Source organism: Gobio gobio, assembly GCF_949357685.1.
Source record: "Gobio gobio genome assembly, chromosome: 1".
NCBI lineage: Eukaryota > Metazoa > Chordata > Actinopteri > Cypriniformes > Gobionidae > Gobio > Gobio gobio.
In genome coordinates this window covers 31,018,293-31,040,031 of record NC_137097.1, presented here as the reverse complement: position 1 = coordinate 31,040,031, position 21,739 = coordinate 31,018,293, and the positions used below count along the sequence as shown (strand labels likewise).

The 21,739-nt window shown below is 38.4% G+C and overlaps 1 protein-coding gene across 3 annotated transcripts in view; it reads left to right on the top strand.

Annotated features, from left to right (window-relative positions):
- Nucleotides 1-21,739, top strand: part of usp36 (ubiquitin specific peptidase 36) — a 39,574-nt gene that overhangs the window by 335 nt on the left and 17,500 nt on the right. For all 3 annotated transcript variants that reach the window (XR_013816420.1, XR_013816421.1, XM_079815979.1), the window contains exons 2-10: nt 13,083-13,344; nt 15,087-15,308; nt 18,298-18,408; nt 18,671-18,773; nt 18,857-18,924; nt 20,832-20,902; nt 21,000-21,082; nt 21,227-21,338; nt 21,419-21,559. Coding sequence is in view for 1 of the 3 variants with exons in the window: in XM_079815979.1 (XP_079672105.1) it covers nt 13,092-13,344; nt 15,087-15,308; nt 18,298-18,408; nt 18,671-18,773; nt 18,857-18,924; nt 20,832-20,902; nt 21,000-21,082; nt 21,227-21,338; nt 21,419-21,559 (1,164 nt within the window). In the remaining 2 variants the exon portion in view is untranslated. The remainder of the gene's footprint in view (nt 1-13,082; nt 13,345-15,086; nt 15,309-18,297; nt 18,409-18,670; nt 18,774-18,856; nt 18,925-20,831; nt 20,903-20,999; nt 21,083-21,226; nt 21,339-21,418; nt 21,560-21,739) is intronic.

Below are 21,739 nucleotides of genomic sequence, written 5' to 3'. Positions count from 1 at the left end.
CGCGCCGAAACGTCGAAGAAAAGCGCAATGTTTACGCTAAAGCAGATGCTAGCTTGTGTGACTAGCCGCTCTGACTAGCGACCCGCGCAAAACACTGACATTAATACTGTAACTGTACTCTTGAGGTAAACAACCCGGGCTGGTAAGTAGAGCTAAATCATAAGATCCTCCTTCACCATTACATGTTTCTGTATACTGAATTCATATGAACGTTAGCTGCATCATAATAATCTCTAATAAAGGCACTGTACGCTACTTTGGCTTCAACTAACGTTACATGAAATACTGATGACATCCACCGAGCTAGTTTACACAACGAGCGAAGTAGGGTATGTGTAAACTTTGAGCTGTATGAACGTGTGTAGATGATACATTTCTATGTACTTAGGCTGTGTCTCAAACCCCAGGGCTTCAGCACGTGCTGTGATGGCCAAAACTGCTGTCTAGCCACGTTTCGAGAATTCATAAACTGAATAGAGAAACATGGTATATTTTAATACGTTAACTGTGTAAAAGATGACCCGACAGCTAGATACACGAAAGAGTAGTAGTGGTTAGTGTACTAGTTAAATGCCACACGAGTCCTCATTGGACACGTGCTTTTAGCCGGAAATGGGCTACACTTTAGACTTCACCTCAGCGAGATGACGTTACTGTGTCCTTGTTACATACATACTACAGTAAATTATGCATAATTACATAAATAATTGCAACTAACCCTATAGTAAGTATGTTGGGTAACACTTTATTTTACAGTGTCCTTGTTACATAAATTAAATGTATGTACCATAGTAAAAACAAATTATGCATAATTACATTGCGCTAACCCTCAACCAAACTTTAATCCTACCCTAAAGTGCATGTAGTTAATTAATATTACGCAGTACTTAATTATTTAATTACACTGTAAGAATGACACCTTGAAGTGTAACCCTTTATTTTAAGGTGTCATTGTTACAATGTAATTATATATTTAAAGTTCTGCGTAATATTAATTATATGTACTTACCATATGATTAGGGTTTGGCATAATTTACTGTTATTGCTATGGTGAGTATATGTAACAAGGACACTGTAAAATAAAGTGTTACTGGATTTGGTTTAAGGTTAGTTTAATGTAATTATGCATCGTTTGTAGTTATTACTAAAGTACATGTAGGACACTGTAGAATAAAGTGTTACCGTATGTTGTTTATTGATATTTCTTAAATGCAGTACTTAAATGTACAATTAAACTGACAACTTAAAATAGTGTAACCCTTTATTTTAAGGTGTCACTGTTACAGTGTAATTATATATTTAAGTACTGAGAAATATTAATTAACTACATGTACTTACCATAGGATTAGGTTTTGGCATAATTTACTGTTATTACTATGGTGAGTATATGTAACAAGGACACTAAAAGTGTTACTGGATTTGGTTTAAGGTTAGTTTAATGTAATTATTCCCAATTTATATTCTAGTTACTATATTCCACACAGTGTCCTACATGTACTTACTAGTGTTGCCGACTTGCCGTATGTTATTCCTTAAGTACAGTACTTAAATGTACAATTACACAACAAGGGCACTAAAATAAAATGTAACCAGATCAGGGTTCCCGCGGGGTCTTAAAAAGTCTTAAAATGTCTAAAATTTTATTTTTTAAATTTAAGGCCTTAAAATGTCTTAAAAACGGCCAGATTTTCACCCGAGGTCTTAAATTTAATTTAGTTAAGTCTTAAAAAAAGTGTTATCCTCGTTCATTTCCAGAAATGCTGGCTGCAGAAAGTTATTAACGTTACACTGTAGCAAAAAAGTATCGAATCGCGAAATCGGAGCTCTAGAGTCTTTGCTGCGCCGCCCTCAGAGCGTTCGTTCGGTGTGTTGTAGTTTCTTTCTGGGGGTGTTGGTACACGTATTCGGTGATAAAACTACAAATCCTGTGATAAATGCAATTACCTGCCCGCAAAATACGTCTACATTTAATAACGTTGTATTTTTTCTGGACAGAATGAGGCAGACATGCATTGTTTTATATTATTCTAAACAGTGATAAAGTCTGCACTCAATCAGCACTGCATACCTTATTATTATGACAATAGTGAAGGCTTGAAGAACTCAAATACACCATAGCTTGATGCAGTCGTGTTTATTGTCTTCATTTCATCAGTCAAAGCGTTTCTATCTTCAGTTTATCCTACATCGCTAGCTTCACATTAGGGCTATGGATTACTTCTCTGAGGCTAATGTGGAGTTTCTGCTCGAGGGCGCCCTCTGGCTTACAGTATGAATTAAACTTTGGGTAACAAATATGAAAAATAATACTTCTCTCTAAATAAATTTATTTGACAACCCATATGTTTTTCTCCAATGTACAGTTTTTCCCCCACAGTGGATGCATAAGAGGCTCATATTTCATATTAAGTACATAGACTTTAAGAAATTTATATCACAGATAAAAAGCACAGAATTTCTTTATTTTTTTATTTTATTTTTTACAATAAACCTTTAGACCTTTCTAATGGTTTTTAGTCATAGGCTGTCTGCATATTAACCCAGCAGGGTTTTTTTGTAAAATAAGTTTTCTGTAAAATATAAATGTTATTTTATTAGTATTATTATTATATTGTTATATTTATTCTTCTATACTCTATTTTTAATTTTTTTATTATTTAAATTTTTTTGTAATAGTAGTATTTCTAATTTTGTTAAATATTTGTATTTATTGAATATAATCATTATTATTAGTCTTGTTAATATATAAACATTAATATATAAAATGTTATATGCACACTTTTCATTTGTAAAAAAAAAAACAAAAAAACATTTGCATTTTAACCAGAATAATCGCAATTAGATATCTTCCCCAAATCGTGCATCCCTAGTTTATCCTATCTCCCTAGTGCATCCCCTGTTCAATCTCTGTTAGGCTATTAATATGCTGTTTTGTAATCTACTCTATTTGAGGTCAAGTTTGTTTTAGCCTATTTTCATTTTGGGCCTAAGTTTTTGGGCATTTGGCACGTTGTTGGCTGTGGAGGGTTACTAATCTCATTGCTTTATTGCTTTTTTTATTATTTCTTTGATTTAAATAATTTTGGTAATGCGTCGTATAGGTCTTAAATTTCAATCTTTATGGTCTTAAAATGTCTTAAAAAGGTCTTAAATTTGACTTTCTGAAACCTGCAAGAACCCTGCAGATACTGTACCATTGGTACATATTATGGAGGAATAAATGAATAATTTATTTTGATATACATCTCTCATATGTCAACAATGTTAAGGAGTGCAATACGTGTTGGTTCAACACAGCAACACTTTGACTATCTTAATGGGATAGTTCACCCGAAAATGAAAATTAGCCCATGATTTACTCACCCTCAAGCCATCCTAGGTGTATAGGACATTCTTCTTTCAGACGAACACAATCAGAGTTATATTAAAACATGTCCTGGCTAATCCAAGCTTTATAATGGCAGCCCAAAATTGAAGCCCATAAAAGTGCATCCATCCATTATAAAAGTGCTCCACACGGCTCTGGGGGTTAATAAAGGCCTTCTGAAGCGAATCGATGCATTTGTGTAAGAAAAATATACATATTTAAAAAAGTATTTTTTTTTACTATAAAGTAAAGTATCTAGCTTCTGCCAGACCGCTTCTGTATTCAACTTACCGGTGAGTTGGGTGAAACTATCCCTTTAATGGCATAAACGTGCAGTTGGTCGTTTTTGAGTCTAATCTCTCAATAGTTTGTTCTTGTGTTCTTTTGTGGGTCGTCCATGGTAGCCATAGTTACCGTTGCTGCTGTAAAACCATAATAAACCACTGATCTATAGTTTATAAATGACAATTGACTTCGTAAAAAGTGTAGCCACTCAACATTGGTATTTCATCACATTCTGTTGAATCAATAGGAAATCATTCAAACTGTTTAACTATTCAGCATGTTTATATCTGAAGTCTCCCTGTACATTCTTACAACGCAAACGTCTGAAAATAAAATAAAAAATAAATTAAGCCGTGAATTTCCCCTGCTTATTAAAATTTACACATTCATCTTCATTACAGTAGTGAATATCAGGTCAGCTTTCGGACGAAACACCTCAGCATTTGTGTTACAGATGTTGCAGTGATTCTTCTGAAATCGTACAGATTTATGCTTTGTAAGGCATGCAGATAACTTAATTCACCATGTACAGTTATTCACTATGGTTATGTAATTATAAATGGTATAATACTGTTTTTATTAGTACAGTAACTGTAACAGGGTTTTCATTAACAGCATGTATTTCGTAGCACTAAACATAGCGACTTGACTTAAACGCTGGTTAATTTAGTAGCTTAACAATAGAAATATCACTTAATTCATATGCAGTCTGAAGTGCATGGTGGTCAACAAAAAGACATCAGGAAAATAATATACACGCTTCACACAACTTACTCAGAGAAATGACGCTGACCTGCGTATGGATTTAAAGACATGAAGCTTTATTTCCAAGCTTTTATACTATCGCTCCGAGCATGGGGAAACATTTTATTATTACAGTGCAATTTGGTAATAGGGAATGTAATGTAATATTTCATGTATATTCAAATTATTTTCTGCTTATAATCCCAGATATGTTCATGCTCAATATTTCCTACATAAGTGCATAAAGAAATCTATTTTTTGTTTAGTCAGGGTTTTTCCTGCATTTACATTTTTTGGTGGCCGCCAAAACAGATTTTTATCCCGCCCAAAGCCTTATTTGATGTGTTATTGTGATTTATGATTGATGCTGCGCTTGTGATAGGGTGCATGTTAACTGAGACAGAGAGCCCTCCCCCGTGCACACTCTCTCTGTCTTCAAAATAAGCACTGTCTTAGATTCAAATAAAATAAATGTATTTATTGTCAGTATTGCGCTTGCAGATCACGTGGGTAGGGTACTTTTTAGCGTGCGTGTGTGTGTGTGGATGAGCCACCACCGAAGACCATTTTTGGCCCAGGAAAAACCCTGTTAGTTCAGTTTCTTGTGTCGACAGTGTGCCGTAGACATGCCCATCATAACGATTCCTATATCGCTTATCCTATAAGATCGTAAACATTATAGATGGCGTTCGAAGTATCATTTAATGGACACACATGCGTTTACCTTGAAAACTATCATGTGTGACTGATACGCTGCAAATCGGGTGATTTTTAGGTCAGTGTTTTGGGTCTGTTGGTAGGGAATGGTAAGACGGCAGCTCGAACTTCTGGTGACTTCAGCGCCTGATGACAGTCGCTTATATAGATCAGTGTAATAAACTATGTAAAATAATAACTTATTGTGTTCATGACAATAGTGGTTACGCTGACCGTACAAAATGAACACAAACTATTGTAGTAATATGGAACTTTTAGTGGTGGTGACGCATTTCGCCGGGAGTTTGATTGTCAGGCTGACCAATCAAAACGCAGAATCCGGCATTTTGTCAGACAAACAAACCAGACAGGAGATTTACTAGATTAGCTATGGTTAATCGGTTCATGTGCCGCTTGAACTGAGGCGCTACAGCGATCTGTCACGGCACATTAAACAGTATTTATTGTTTGAATTTGTTTGCCATGGCTTGTCAGACCAAGCAACAGTAACTAAGGGGGGCTGATTTTCACGAATGGTCAATTGATTTTTTGTTTCCAATAGAAAAATGAAAGGAGTTAGACTTTTAACTGGGGCCCTCAGCGACATTACTGACAAATACTTTGAATTGGCGATGGAGACTAGAGCTTTGATCGGGCTCAAAAAATCCTGCCCGAGCCTGTGCACGTTGTGTCCCAGGCTCAGCCCGATTTAAACCCGACCATTTTTTAATACGTGGGCGTTCTGATGAGAACGAGCCTGTAATGAGCGAAGCGGAGCTCAATAATCCACTCAATGACGTTCGCTCAAATCCCTCTCAGACATGACATTTATCTGTACTGTAGACTTGTTGTAGCCATTAAACAATATTTTTTTCATATTTATGTTTAAATATTATGTTATTTTTAAATTTCATCTGATTATGAAAAGTGCAAAGATGCGAGAGGGTTAGAAATGATTTTGGTGGTTATTATGTTTTGTAGAAAGCCTTTCTTTAAAGTGAATTTCGTTTTGTATAAATTGTATCTTAATTTTAATCAAGCTTTCGTCTGCCAATTGCCTGGATTTAATAAATAAGAAGCAAATAGACTATAGCGGACTAAAGTCGTGACGGGAGCGATCAGTTTCATTGCACATGAACGGGAGCGCCTTATAAATAAACTGAAACTCAGCAGCTACTTGCCTCACAGACATGAGAAATACGTGTATAGAAAGCTTGAAATGTCCACTATTAAACGAAACACTTCAAAACGAAAAGCAATAGGCTAGTTAAGCAAAACGCAGTGTTCATGCGAGCAGCTCATGATGGCGTCTCAGAGCGGGTCTGTTCTGCTTCATCACTGCATGTGCTGTGAGTTTAACACACATTTTTAGACTAATCCTGACTTGTGCAACTTTGTACACATTTGTTTCTTAGTTGTAGTATTAGTTCTTACTTTGCCATAATCAGAAATAATAATTTTTTAGCATAGCTTTCTGCCCACCCAATAAGGCTGATAAAGTAATGATTAAAAAAAACACAAATGCCGACCCAAATGTCGAGGCCCGGCCCGGCCCGAGGATAGTGCCGGGAAATATCGGCATGGCTCGGGCTCAGGCAAAGAATCTAAACTCTAATGGAGACTTTATACCGAACTGAGAATTGTCTTCCTTGACAGTATTTCATCAATCATGCTTTACGTTTGTAGAATCAGATCTAGCAGTGCTGAATTCATTAGCCTTTTGATGTAGTCGGTCAAACGGTGTTTAAAAAAAGATCTGATTTGATGCGTTTACACAGTTCAGCGGCTGGTTTCTCAGACCATAATAGTAAGGGGTTACTTAAGACAGAAAAACAAAAAGAGCTCTGGATGAGGTGGAGATCAGGATACAGTATTTATTTACAGTCCATTGTAGGAAACTAAACTCACAAATGTCTCGTTTGTCAGCAATGTAGATTGTGAACGACTCTACTGCTGAGAAGGACCGTATATATCTCCTTGTATTATGCATATAATATGCTCGGCATAATTCATTTTAAGATCTGCTGTTGAATATTTATGCGTGTAAAATGGTCAGTAGAGTGAGATGGCGTGAGAATGAGTGTCGTGATGCCCAGGCGCATGTGGTTACCTCAGTGCTTTTGGCTGAGTGGAGCTCGTGCAGGACTGTGTCACCATTCATCGCAAGTGCACATGAAGGTTATTCTGCCCTTGTGGCTTTGATGCATGTGCAGCCTGCTCGCTGCTCTGCTCTGTACGTCAGCACTAGACCTGATGAGTAAGACCATGCAGAACACAACTCAGCCTTTACTGCTCATCTGTGTCCTGATTGCACCAAAGGTGCATTTATATATATATATATATATATAAGCCAGATAAAAGGGATGCTTTGGGATTATTTGGGTTACACTTTGTGTACCAGTGTTCTTGTTACAGTGTAATTATGCATATAAATACTGGGTAATATTAAATAACATATACTTAGGAGTGTAACGGTACACAAAACTGATGGTTCGGTACGTACCTCAGTTTTGAAGTCACAGTTCAGTACGGGTTCATGATAAAATGGACTGAATACTTAATATGTTTGTGTGGTAACTCGGATTGAAGTCTGATCAGCACGTAAAACAGTTAACTGTTAAAGATTGCATTCGTTACACATGTGCACCGTACTGGAAGTCCTGTACCGAAACTGATCGGTACAAATACGTGTACCTTTACAGCCCTACTTAATATAGGGTTATATTATATAATATAGCAGGGCTCCAGAGTGCGACTAAATGGTCGCATTTTGCGACTAAAATTTGAGAGTGTGTGACTGAATTTTACATCCAGTCGCACATGTGCGACCAGTAAATTTGCCTGCTGTCGGTACTGGAGAAATTAAGAAAATACACTTACTAATTATAATTGATAGACGTTATGTCTCGAAAATTCTATCTTTGCCAGCCGTTTCTATATGAGATAATATTAAACCATTTGTCCGTGATGCATTTTTGCCATTCGCAATCCAGAAGAGAGAGAAAGCGAGTGAGCTCTCTCACGTGGAGCTACAGCGAACACCACAGCACAGTCAGCTTAATGAGTGACGATGGCCAAGAACTACACAAAAGTTTAGTCTGCTTAAACTTTAGGGATGTGCTGTGATATTAATCTAATTTTATTTTCGATTTTGGCTTCCAAGAATTATAAAAAGATGGTATGAGGTAAAACTATTCCGTGTTCGTCGAGCTCATCCTTCCCTTCACAGCTGCGCCGTCATTTCTCCCTAAACCTAAACTAAACGTCAGATTCAGTGATTGTTGTAAACTGCAGTCTCTACTGTTGCTAAACTGCGGGATGTGTTTGATAATAAAGAGCTATTAAATGCACAATAATCCGCACAAGAGACGCCGTTTCCAACTTCAAGGCGGTTTATGTGTGTGTGCTGCAAAATGGACCGACTTGCACTTAATATTTTAGGCTTCGTGTGCGCGTCTAAACCATCAAATAAACAACAAATAGCCGGTGTCAAAATGACCGGATTGGAGAGTAGTTATTTTAACAGTTTATATCTTAAATGGGCGTAAATAGTTTGGAGAAATAGGAGAATATGATATTAGTTCACATTCGATCGGTCTTAAAGGGGCAGCGTCTAATAAACCTGCTGACGATTGAGCCATTCATTCGAATTGAACAAAAGGCAAATAGAAAATATTCACATCTCTTGAATTAATAACTTTAGCTTTTATAAGCATTAATCTATCAATTTATGCAGTGAAAACTATGCAGTGTTATTTTAAATTTCATTACTTTATTAGATTTCTTTGTAGGTTTGTTCTTTACTGTAATATTAATGTTAGCAGACCTTCCGAATGCCTGCACACTGGTCCATTTACAAATAGATGTTTTATATTTTGTTCAAACTTTGCGGTTTCTTTTGCTATAGATATTTTACTTTTCAGATTATAAAGCCATGTTAATTATGTTCTTAATTATGTTTTTTTTTATTATAAAAAAATAAAATAAAGTATAATAAAAAGAACCGGTAAGTATACTGTTAAAGTACCGGATCGATAAGCAGTATCGGTAAGAGTAGTAATACCATTAAAACCTTAACAATACCGATCCCTATTAGTAATACAGTGGAAATTAGTAGATTTGGTTAGCATGTTGATTTACGGTGTGCTTCCCTAAAATTTCTGGTTGTGCCCCTTAAATTTTCAGTTGGGGGCCACTGTGCTCCTAGTGAAAAAAGTTAGTCTGGAGCCCTGTATAGCCTGACTGTTTAATCATTTAAATATATTATATCATTCTCTTTTAATGTCCAATTTCTTTTAGTGAATTATGTAAAAACGGTAACAAATTTTACAATAAGGCTCGATTATTTGATTCCATTTAATGCATAAACTAACATTAACTAACAATGAGCAATGCATTTGTTACAGTATTATTTATTAGTCTTCATTAACTTTGGTTTCTAAAAATACAACTTATCATTGTTGGTTCATTTTAGCTGAACGCCATTTAAATAATATTAACTTGATTTTAATATGTTGGTAGATTTACTTTAAATGAGATTAAGTGCTTTATAAATGTTTAATTGTTAGTTTAACTAATATAGTTAACTTCATTGTAAAGTGTTAGCATAAAAACATGCTTTGACATAAAAACATGGCTTGACCCTAGGCCTGTCACGATAACAAATTTTGCTGGACGATAAATTGGCCAAGATATTATTGCAATAAACGATAATATTGTAATTCTGAGACCATTTTCATCTAAAATAATGATAATGACATAATAATGCAGGTACACCTTTTCAAAGATCAATAAACTTTTATTTCTAAAGACTATTTAACACTGAAAACGGAAAACATTTTAAATATCCACAATAAATGAACAAAACAACCAAAAACAATAAAAGCAATAGACTCTCAGTCTGTTAACAAAAAATGCACTTGAATAAATACCAAAAACAATAAATAAAATGGATGAAAACGGATGATTGTGTTTTAGCTGCATATTAGGGGTGGCGTGGCACGGTTCACAAAACCCACAGTTCGTATCACGGTTTTAGGCTCACGGTTTTCTGTTCTGTACGGTTCTTGTTGTTTTTTCTTTTAATCGTTAACACTTCAGAAATGTACTTCAGCATATGATATTTATCTTAATTATCCACAATTTAGGATACAGTATTAGAATTTTTTTATATATCATGTAATCATGCACAAACTGAATTTGACTTGACTTTAAGCACATTATTGGGACCATCTCTGAGGAAAGCTAGGTGAGAGTTATGTAAAGCCTGGTGCCACAGAAACCTGGTCTGTGGAGTGACGAATCACGCTTCTCTGTTTGGCAGTCTGAGCTTGGTGGATGCCAGGAGAACGTTACCTGTCTGATTCTATTGTGCCAACAAGTTTGGTAGAGGAAGGATAATGGTATGGGGCTATTTTTAGGGTTTGGGCTAGACTCCTTACTTCCAGTGAGGGGAAATCTTAATGCTTCAGCATACCAAGACATTTTGGACAATTTCATGCTCCTAACTTTGTGGGAACAAAGTTTGGGGAAGACCTTTTTCTATTCCAACATGACTGACCAGTGCACAAAGCAAGGTCCATAAACGCATGGCTGGATGAGTTTGGTTTGGAGGAACTTGACTGGCCTGCACAGAGTCCTGACCTCAACCCGATAGAACACCTTTGGGATGAATTCGAGTGGAGACTGGGAGCCAGGCCTTCTTCTCCAACATCAGTGCCTGACCTCACAAATGCTCTACTGGATGAATAGGCAAAAATTCATACAAAAACACACCAAAATCTTGTGGAAACACTTCCCAGAAGAAAGGGAGCTGTTTTGTCTGCAAGGGGGGGCCAACTCCATATTAATGTTTATATATTTAGAATATGATGTAATCTCAGTGCCTGTTGGTGTAACGGTCAGGTGTCCCAATGCTTTTGTCCATTCAGTGTGTGTATATACTGGTAGATGGGCTGTCTATTGGCTTGAAGGAAGTAGTATCACTGCACTGGGAATGATCTCACAGCTGGTCTCTTTGTCAACAACAGCCGCAGTCAAGGCAAGTGCAGCTGCAATGAGCCGTTTGCCCTGCAGTCAATCTCATATTCGAACTGACCGTTTTAGAATATGCTCGTCAATTTTCAAAGAAAATGTGGTGATTGACACTCATTTCATAGTTTCAGTACTTCGTGATTGAAACAATTTAGTATATTTTTTATTTCAACCTAGAGAGAAATCTATTTAAAAATGTATGTTTGTCTCATTATATCTGCTTTATTTTCTGCATGTACTGATGCAAGTATTGTTTGGATGCCCTGTCTGTATCTGTTGCATTGACTTCTGTTCATTCTCAAAAGCAGTCTCCGCGGTACCTGATGGGTGTGCTCTTTTGCCTAGTAGCAGCGCTGTTGCTGTTATGTAACTAGACACCTGCCACATCCTGACTGTTCACCTATTGGATTTTGTTCAGACACAATGTTTGGCTGTTGCATTTCATGTAGCCGTGTGTTATTATCTGTCAAAGCATGCAAAGGCTCTGCTAATGCAGCTTTACTGTTACTGATAGCTTGATTGGTTCAAACACATGTACAGTAGGGGTGGCACGGTTCACAAAACCCACGGTTCGGTTCGTATCACTGTTTTCGGTTCTGTACGGTTCTTGTTGTTTTTTCTATTAATCGTTAAGACTCCAGAAATTTAGTTTTGCATATGATATAAAGCTTAATTATCCACAATTAAGGATACAGTATTTTATATCATGTAGAAGTTGTTTCCTAACTGGCTGTCTCCTGCTTACGCTGTCTACCGAGTCCGACACATTGGCGTAACATTTTTCATGTTAATCATGTTAATCATTTTGATCAGAACAATGCACTGTGTCTTTAATTCAGTGTGAGCAGCTGACCTGATTAACATGAAAAATAACAAATTTCAACATGAAATCATGTAGTGAAGTATTCCGTGTGTTTCACAATCACCACATCCAGCGCTGTGAGAAAAATGATAAAATACATGAAAACACAACACTGCCAGAAGTTTTTGCCCAAACTTCAAAGGCCTGTTTAAATTATTCAAACTAGAAGCATATCCTAACTTTAATGTTACATTTATCATGTGAACTACTTGTATGTGAACTGTTATATGCATGTGTGTTTGGGACAGACAGAGGGTAACACGGTCGCATTTGCAGCAGATGTATGCTGCCCATCATAAATCAAAGCACAACACAGACAGGAGTCAGAGGAGAACACCGGAAAATGTGACAGAATGGACAAAATTCGTCTGTATTTGCAATATATTATAATTTCACTAAACCTTTTCATTTAGTTTTTTTTTTTTTTTTTATTAAACATGGATCGTTATTTAAAAGGGCTTAGTTCTGCTTTTGTAGACTCATTTTGTAAATATAGAAGCACCTAATTTGTATGTGCAAACTGAGTGCCGGTGTGATGAGACGTCATGCTCTGCTAGTTTCGCCTAGAACTCGTTCATCTTTGGATGAGGAGTTGCGCGCGCTGTTACAAAAAATGCGCAGCACACCGGCAGGCGAAATGGGGTCTTGCGCACACAACGCACGTACGACCGCCCACTCCGCGTTGACGTCATTTTTGCCATGCGCACCCTCGCGCTCTTGCGGACGCGTCGAGTATAAACAAGGCTTGAGGTAACATATGGGCACGAGGCTACATTGCGCATGCGTCGAACCGTGCTGCACACACGCTCCGAACCGAACGGTTCGGGTTTTTTTCATATACCGTGCCACCCCTAATGTACAGGCTCCTGTTTTTCAAATATGGCTTGCTTGGTTTGCCAGATAAGACATACATTATATCTACTGAAATAACTTACTTGCTTACAGGTTTGATTTGTTAATCTGGATTTGAACTTTATACTTGCTTTGAAGACTGGAAAACCATTGGTTTATTACAAGTTATACTGAAACTTATAACCAATTAATGTATGTATGATGGAGCAGTTTTCAATTCAGTTACCTGTTTTTCCTCATCAGTGACACATAATGCCGATAGTGGACAAGCTCAAAGAGGCCCTGAAGCCGGGCCGCAAGGACTCCAGCGATGAAGGCGACCTCAACAAGCTGCTGGCTTCATCCGCCAAGAAAGTGCTGCTGCAGAAGATCGAGTTTGAACCGGCCAGCAAAGGATTCAGCTACCAGCTGGAAAACCTCAAAACGAAATATGTGATCCTGAATCCCAAGAATGATGGGGCAGCGGCACAGAGACCATCTGAACCTGCTCAGATTAAGAGACAAAGTAAGATCACCAAGACTTTAAGGCATACAGACCTGAGGCTCACTGTTTCAGCTAATTTCTCAGTGTTGTTTATTAATAAGGATTTATCTTTTCGTAATTGATTGTCATTAAATTGATTTAAGAAATTAGGTTTTAGTCAGACTAAAATATTTAGTTTGTTTCTAATTGGTTTCTTCTCCTCTGAGATAATTGTTTTATTCTGTTGAAAAGTGTTTTTTTTTTTTTTATATATATCTTTTCAACAGTACCAACAGAATAAAACAATTATAATGTATATAATTTAATAGTCTTACATCTATTATATCTAGTTTATCACAAGTATGGTTTTCACCAGAAATGGCCTCGGCGTTAAAAACAAACAATTATCAGAATAACTTTTTTTTCTTTCAAAATGCCATTTAATAATTCTGTGTGTGACACTGTCTGAAATCGTACAAGTCCAGTTTTCGCAAAATCAGACTGGCATACCTAGATAAAACAATTGTATTTTGCCTTCCTCCAGCACATCAATTGGACTAAAATTGGCCTCGAAGTTGTGCTCTGGGGTGATACACCTGTTTTAACCTGTAGAATATTAATTTACACATTGTGTCATGTATTCTTGGACCGACAGAAGCAGATTGTAGGTCAACGAAAGAAAAACAAACATATGTAGCTTGAACTGCACCTTTAAGCCTTGTGCACACTGCGACAATTATCGCACGTGCTTATCGTCAGTGTTTTTCGACACGTCTTTGCGTTCCTACTTAAGCGATTTTCACTGGCAATGCGCAGAGTGAATGTGCAAATTCACTCCCTGACAGTAGATGGCGCTTATTGATAGACATTTGACATGTGAAAATTAAGTGAAAGATGTGAAATGAAACTCACCAATCCTATTTGATCTGGAGTTCCTCTCCATAACTCCCTCTTATGGAGATTTTTGGAGTCACTGTGGCGTTTGTCCTAAAGTTCTTTGTGTTCAGACACTAAAGAGACCAGCAGCTCTACATTCTTGCCTCGTTGCATCTTCTTCTTCTACTTGCTTCCTCTTCGTCGTCTTCTTCTTAGGTATTAATGTGTGCTCAGCAAGACCGTCTTGTGCTTGAGCGCCACCAAGTCGTGTTTTACTGTAACTTCAGCAGCTCCAGGCACGTGAACAAAAGCGGCAATTTCATTGATTGGCCCGTTTTTAACACAGCGCGTCAAACAAAAAAAAACAACCAGAGGCGTTAAAAAAGTCGCTTTTACGCCTGGCATTTTGCGTCAGTGTGCACTCACATTGGCGCCCTTTGTTTAGTCACGAGGCTTTAAACGTCGGCAATAAGCACACACAGTGGGCACGAGGCTTTAAACATACTCAATTATTCGTTAACTTTAAATGTGCAATAACATTAGTGAAATTTCAGTGAAATTTTGTGGGCAAAAAGGTCTATTGTCTACTGTCAACAGTGTAATAATATATGAAGCACAGCTCACAAATAATTAATTTAAAATCCAAGCAGCTTTCAGTTGGGAATATGCTTGACGATTCTGCATAGGGAAATCTTTTGCCCCTCACGTTAAATTCCTGATCGCATGGGTTACTGCTGGATTTTGCCTGTGAAAATTCACTAAACAAAAGTAAATGTGACCGCACCTCAATACTGCACATCACATGTGAATGACACCAATATATATATATATATTTGGTCTTCATATGATTTTAAAATGGAAGTAAAGGTATTTTTCTTTTACTAAACCGGTCTCATATTTTCCATCAGTATCAGAGAGCCTGAGTGTTGGGCAGAGCGATGGGATTCCAGCCCCGCAGAAGATGCTCTTCCCTGGCAACAAGCTGTCCATGAAGTGGGAGCGGGTGTATCGGGTTGGAGCCGGACTCCACAACTTGGGCAACACCTGCTTCCTGAACTCCACTGTGCAGTGTCTCACCTACACCCCGCCGCTGGCCAACTACCTCCTCTCAAAGGAGCACAGCCGATCCTGTGAGAAAGCACTTCACTGAACATAATCTATGCTAGTAGGCACATGTGAATGTTAGACCCTTGTTAATGTGGTTGTAGAGAACATTAGTGCTCTGCGAGGTGGTAGTTACTAGGGATTAGAGTGCGGATCCGGCCACATTTTTCTGTGCAAGCACGGGCCCGCATCCGACAGAGCAGTAACTGAACCCGACCCGAGCCCGACAGGCATCAATATATTTATGTCCGAGCCTGACACAGTTCAAATCTTTTTTTTTTTTCTCATACTAATGACACATGTATGTATGTATGTTTGTTTGTGTGGAAAGCCTGCTTTTATTAAGCAACTGTAGGAATCAACGCGCACATGGGGCAACAAAGCACACGTTAACACAGGGCCCAATCAAATAGCCAATTGAAATGAAATGAACAAAGATTGGCCAAGCTAACAGAAGAAAACATTAACCTAACACAAATGCAGCTTATCGAAATGAAAATCACTCTTAACATTTTTCTTGAAAACTGTATGGCTACTAAACTGCAACTTGGGATCTATTTACATAATCCATCCATCAAAAGTTTAGGCTAATCCAGGTTTTTATGCAGAAAAAGGATTGCATCAATTGTAGATGGCTTCAAGGCCGTCCTCCTCTGCTCAATGGTCCTGCCTCACTGCTACTGCTGCTGGCTGGAATGGCAAGGATGCCGCGGGCAAGGACACTAAGCTTCGGGTAGTTGAGTTGCTGATATCTCCACCAGCCCAAAACATCTGTCGTCCTACATTGCATGATTATGAGTCGAGTACATCTCGACTTCGTCCGTGGCATCTGCCACAGGTACATTTTCTTACTCCTCAAAATCAACTGCAGCTTTCTTGAGCGCGGGTCCTTCAGTAGCGGTCTCCTCGGTGTGGAGGTCACTCAGCTGTCTCTGAACCTCCAGGTGAAGGTTGTCTCTCTCTGAGGAGGACAGCATTCGGAGCTGGCTATATTTAGGCCAAAGGAAAGGTGCAATTTTTTGGAGTTCTTGGATCTCCACTTTACGCAAAATCCAACTGAGATGCCGCTCGCGGATGATGGCTTGATAGGGGCTGTCAGTCAATTTTCTGTTCAGTCACTCAAACCACTAAAACACCAGGTTTATGGTTGGGTACTGGTCTCCTTCAGGTTCACGCTGGCCGTCATAAAATGCCAGCCACATGTAGCCTAATATGCAAGCACGTGTTGTGCATTGTCATAGCTACATAAACAAATTTCCGCACACAGGAAGACAGATGTTAGGGTAATATTTTAAATTGATTTTAATCACAAAAACAAACCTTTGCATCAAGTTAAACAGGACCATTGGCTACCTACATAATAAGCTGTTTTAAATTTCAAATGCTCAATGCCTTATCGCGCTGACGGACCGAGCCCGACCCGAATCCGAACATTTTTACTAAATCTCTGTCCGAACCCGGCCCGGCCCGTGGGGTCCCATCGGGCTCGGGTTAGTATCCATCCTCTACTAGGGATGTGCATTATATACAATATAATTACCCAATTATATAGTTGCGAGAGAACGCAAAAGCATTGAAATATGTTTTTCGCTCATCTCATATAGGGGCTCCTTTCCAAACAAAGTATTCCGCTTCAGGCACATCCATAGTAGTTACCATGTCTGTACCTTTGAACTGGATGTATAGCTAGCTATGCATATGTTGATAGCTGTCAAAAAATGATGTTTGTTGAAAGAACCAATTGAATTAAACAAGCTTATTTTAAAGCTTGTTTTGTCTATTTTAAATGACCTTAAGCCATTTTATAGCCATCTCTCTTGGAATTGTTCCAAGCCCCCGAAGTGGATCCCGGGCCCCTGGTTGAGAACCACTGGTTTAGAGAATATTCGAATTAAAAGAAAAATGCTACCATTGTAGTAGGGGTGTGATGAGATTTCTCGTCAAGTGAAAAGCTGTCTCGCGATGGAGCGTGAGGTTGAAATTAGCATAGAATATGCCACCGCTACGTTTACATTATATCCTCCACTGTCGTTTTGCTTTAAAAAAAAAAAATCGAAATAACATTTAATTCAGTTGGAAAATGGTCGCTTCAACTGTAAACTAATGTAAACATCTGCTCCGCTCTTCACTCTGTCTGAGCTGCAGGAATTACAGTCCACTGATCACGTGACGAGAGTAAGGTGAGATGATTGACAGGACCATGGCAGAAGATTTGTGCGCAACATAGGTTGATAGTGTCTGATAAATGTCGTCTTGTCTAGAATGCACGTTCAGCACTGCTGCTCTGTATACACAGAGTACGTGCGATCGCGAATTGAAAGAGAAAGTAAACGCGAGCTCCCTGATTTGCGCAAATTATGCGACATACAATATAGCTAGTCAAAGCTATCCTAGGCTGGGCTGTGTAGTTGTAACCACCCCTTAGTTCTAGTCTCTGTTTGCACTTTGAATATTGAGAGCGTAATTTGATTATGGTTGCACTTATTGTTTGCAGAATTTGTTTTATTTATTTATTTATGTATACTGTTTTTTTTCTGTTCAATTTGTGGTAAGGAGTTGAATTAAGAGGTCACACGCAGCCTCAGTCAGAAGTTCTGGAAGCTCACAATTCATGTACAGTAAGATCTGAAGAGACTCATGTGAAATCATACAGGACAGAAGCAGTTAGTTGAGTTTGTTTGTTACAGTGCTTGTATTGTTGTCTTTCAATGCATTATGATAATTCATTCTCAGAAAGTAGAACTGAAATGACATTCATTACAAGATGATTAGTTAAAACATTTCAAAATTCATCTACAGACTATTTTTCCAGTCATGAATTTTGTCATTGAGGATTTCTTAAAAATACTGTGCAAAAAAGTCTTGTTCTCATGAACCCAATCTTGTCTTGTCTCGTGATCTAAGTGTGTCGTCACACCCCTACATTGTTGAGGTAGATGGTTTGTCCCGTAGGATGTTTCATGTCTGGAATTCACTATGATTGCTGATGTGAAATCCCTCTTTTGACTCCTTCAGGTCACCAATCTGGATTTTGCATGATTTGCGTAATGCAGAACCACATCATCCAAGCCTTTGCCAACACCGGCAATGCCATCAAGCCTGTATCGTTCATCCGAGATCTGAAAAGTAAGAGCTTCCTCTAATGGCTAAGTTTGATCAAATAAACATGCAACATTTCCAAATGGCTTTTTCAGCTTAGAGATGACTTGCACGTTACAGGAAGTGCTGCTGATGACTACTGTGGGTAGCCTCTGACCAAGTGTTGAGTCATGAAAATGTTTTCCCAGATACTCCTGGGAGTGTCGTTTCTGTTCTGTTATTTTTCTTGCTCCCTTTCCTCTCTTATCCTCTGACATAACCTGATTTATTTTTTTAATCCATTCTTCAGAAATTGCTCGCCATTTTCGATTTGGGAGCCAAGAGGATGCTCACGAGTTTCTGCGTTACACCATTGATGCAATGCAGAAAGCTTGTTTGAACGGATATCCCAAGTAAGACCAAAAAGAGTTTGTTAGTGAAAACCACAGAGTTTGCTCTATTGTATCAGAGGAATAACAAGCCCTTTCCTTCACAGGCTGGACAGACAGACACAGGCCACCACGCTGGTCCACCAGATTTTTGGGGGTTATTTGAGGTCAAGAGGTGAGCATGAACACCACATGAATTTCAAGGCTCTCATGATGAACTTCAAAGGAAAATGTGATTTTGCTGGCATAGGAAAAAATTAAGCTGTAAACTTAAAGGGACAGTTCACCCAAAAATTAAAATTATCCCATAATTTACTCACCCTCAACCCATCCTAGGAGTTTATGACATTCTTTCAGACGAATACAATCAGAGTTATATTAATAAATATGACCATAGAGCACAAAACCAGTCATGCGTCTCACAGGTATATTTGTGGCAATAGCCAACAATAGCATTGTATGGGTCAAAATTATCCACTTTTCTTTTATGCCAAAAATCTTTAGGATATTAAGATCACGTTCCATGAAGATAAAGATGTGTTAGTGAGGCCAGCAGGGGGTGCTCACCCTCTTGTCTGTGTGGGTCCTAATGCCCCAGTATAGTGACGGGGACACTGAACTGTCTCTACTGTAAAAAGCACCTTCCTTCAGATGAGACGTTAAAACCAAGGTCCTGGCTCTCTGTGGTCATTTAAATATACCCGGCATCCTGGCCAAACTTGCCCATTGGCCCCTGTCCATCATGGCTTCCTAATCATCCCCATCCTCCTAATAATTAGCTTCATCGCTCTTGTCTCCTCTCCACCAATCAGCTGGTGTGTGGTAGGTGTTCTGGCGCAATATGGCGGCCATCGCATCATCCAGTGGATGCTGCACATTATTATTATTATTATTATTATTAATAAGATATTTTGTAAATTTCCTACCAAAAATTTATTATTATTAGTAATATGCGTTGCTAAGGTCTTCATTTGGACAACTTTAAAGGCAATTTTTCTCAATATGTAGATTTTCTTTTTTCTTTTTTTTTTACCTTCAGATTCCAGGTTGTATTCCAAATAGTTGTATCTCGGACAGATATTGTTCTATCCTAACAAAACCACACATCAATGGAAAGCTTATTTATTATTGTATAAATCTCAATTTAAAAAAAAAATTACCCTTATGACTGGTTTTGTGGTCCAGGGTCACAAATGTCCTGGCTAATCCAAGCTTTATAATGGCAGTGAATGGCAGCCCAAAATTTGAAGCTCAAAAAAATCCATCTATTATAAAAGTGCTCCACACGGCTCCAGGGGTTAATAACGGCCTTCTGAAGCGAATCGATGCGTTCGTGTAAGAAAAATATCCATATTTATCACGTTATAAAGTAATATTAGGCGGAGGGCCTTCTGTATTCAACTTGCGCAGAAAGTGTAACGCCTCTCGCAGTTCAAATCGCTTGCGCTACGTTCGATGTCGTCATTGTGCCAGTTTTATGTTAGTTGAATACAGAAGGCATTTCGCTGGAAGCTAGATATGGATATTTTTCTTACACAAACCCATTGCCAGGACAACTCTCGTCTGAAGGAAGAATGTCATATACACATGGCTTGAGGGCGAGTAGCCTAAATAATGGGCTAATTTTCCTTTTTAGGTGAACTGTCCCTTTAATGGATGATATAGGTAAAGTCAACAGTAAAAAAAAAAAAAGCATGAGTTTATAATTTAGATATTAAGCCATATCTCCAAGCCTGATGGATGGGTGAATAGAAAGTCTTCAGTGTCACATCCTTCAGAAATCGTTTTAAAATGCTGATTTGCTTCTGAAGAAACGTTTCTTATTCTTATCAATGCTGAAAACCATAGTATTTTTGTGGAAACTGATACCTTTTTTTCTAGGATTCTATGGAAGCTTGTTTCTGCAATGGAATAAAAAGACAATAGCGACTTTTTATCTCACAATTCAGATTTTTTTACTCGCAATTGTGAGTTTACATCCCACAATTCTGACTTTTTTTCTGAATGTGCAAAATAAACTCGCAATTGTGAGTTATAAAGTCAGAATCGGTGTCTTTATATAGTTTTCTTGTGTTTTTGCAGTGAAGTGCTCTGTTTGTAAAAGCGTGTCCGATACGTATGACCCATACCTGGACATCGCTCTGGAGATTCGGGTGAGATTCTGACTTTTTCAAAAGCCCTGTCAGGATGATGAATGTCGTTTGTCCCAGGCTTGAATCTCCTCTGAATAACATTAACTCTCCATTTCAGCAAGCGGCCAACATCGTTCGCGCTCTGGAACTATTTGTCAAGCCTGACGTTTTGAGTGGCGAGAACGCCTACATGTGTGCCAAGTGAGTTGCACACCCATCTTAATATATATCGTCAAAACATGAGTGGAGGCCAATCAAGCTCTTGATTCAGTTTGCAACCACTCAGAACATATTTGCAACTCTGGAGACTCTGTTCAGAATTAGTTGTTTCTTTTCTTGCTTTAGATGTAAGAAGAAAGTTCCAGCGTCTAAGCGGTTCACAGTTCACAGAACATCAAATGTGCTGACACTGTCACTTAAACGGTTCGCCAACTTCAGTGGAGGGAAAATTACCAAGGTATCAGCCTACACACGCCACTGCCACGCAAACAGGCCTTAAGTCTGTGATCAAACCACTGATTGATGGTTTTCTGGTAGGATGTCGGCTACCCAGAGTTCCTGAACATTCGTCCGTACATGTCCCAGAGCACTGGAGATCCTGTGATGTATGGCCTCTATGCTGTTCTTGTGCACTCGGGCTACAGCTGCCATGCTGGACACTACTACTGCTATGTCAAGGTGAGCGCCATGTATTTTGGTTAAAGTAGTGCATGTAGGTTAAAGTAGACATTTGTTCACGGGCAGCTAAGGAAGCCCACAGGCTGGCATTGTTCAAATTTGTAACAAACCTATGTAAAATCGAGAAGCAAGAAAGACATGGAATCGTGTTTTTGTTTTTTTGGCGGGGGAAGACAATAA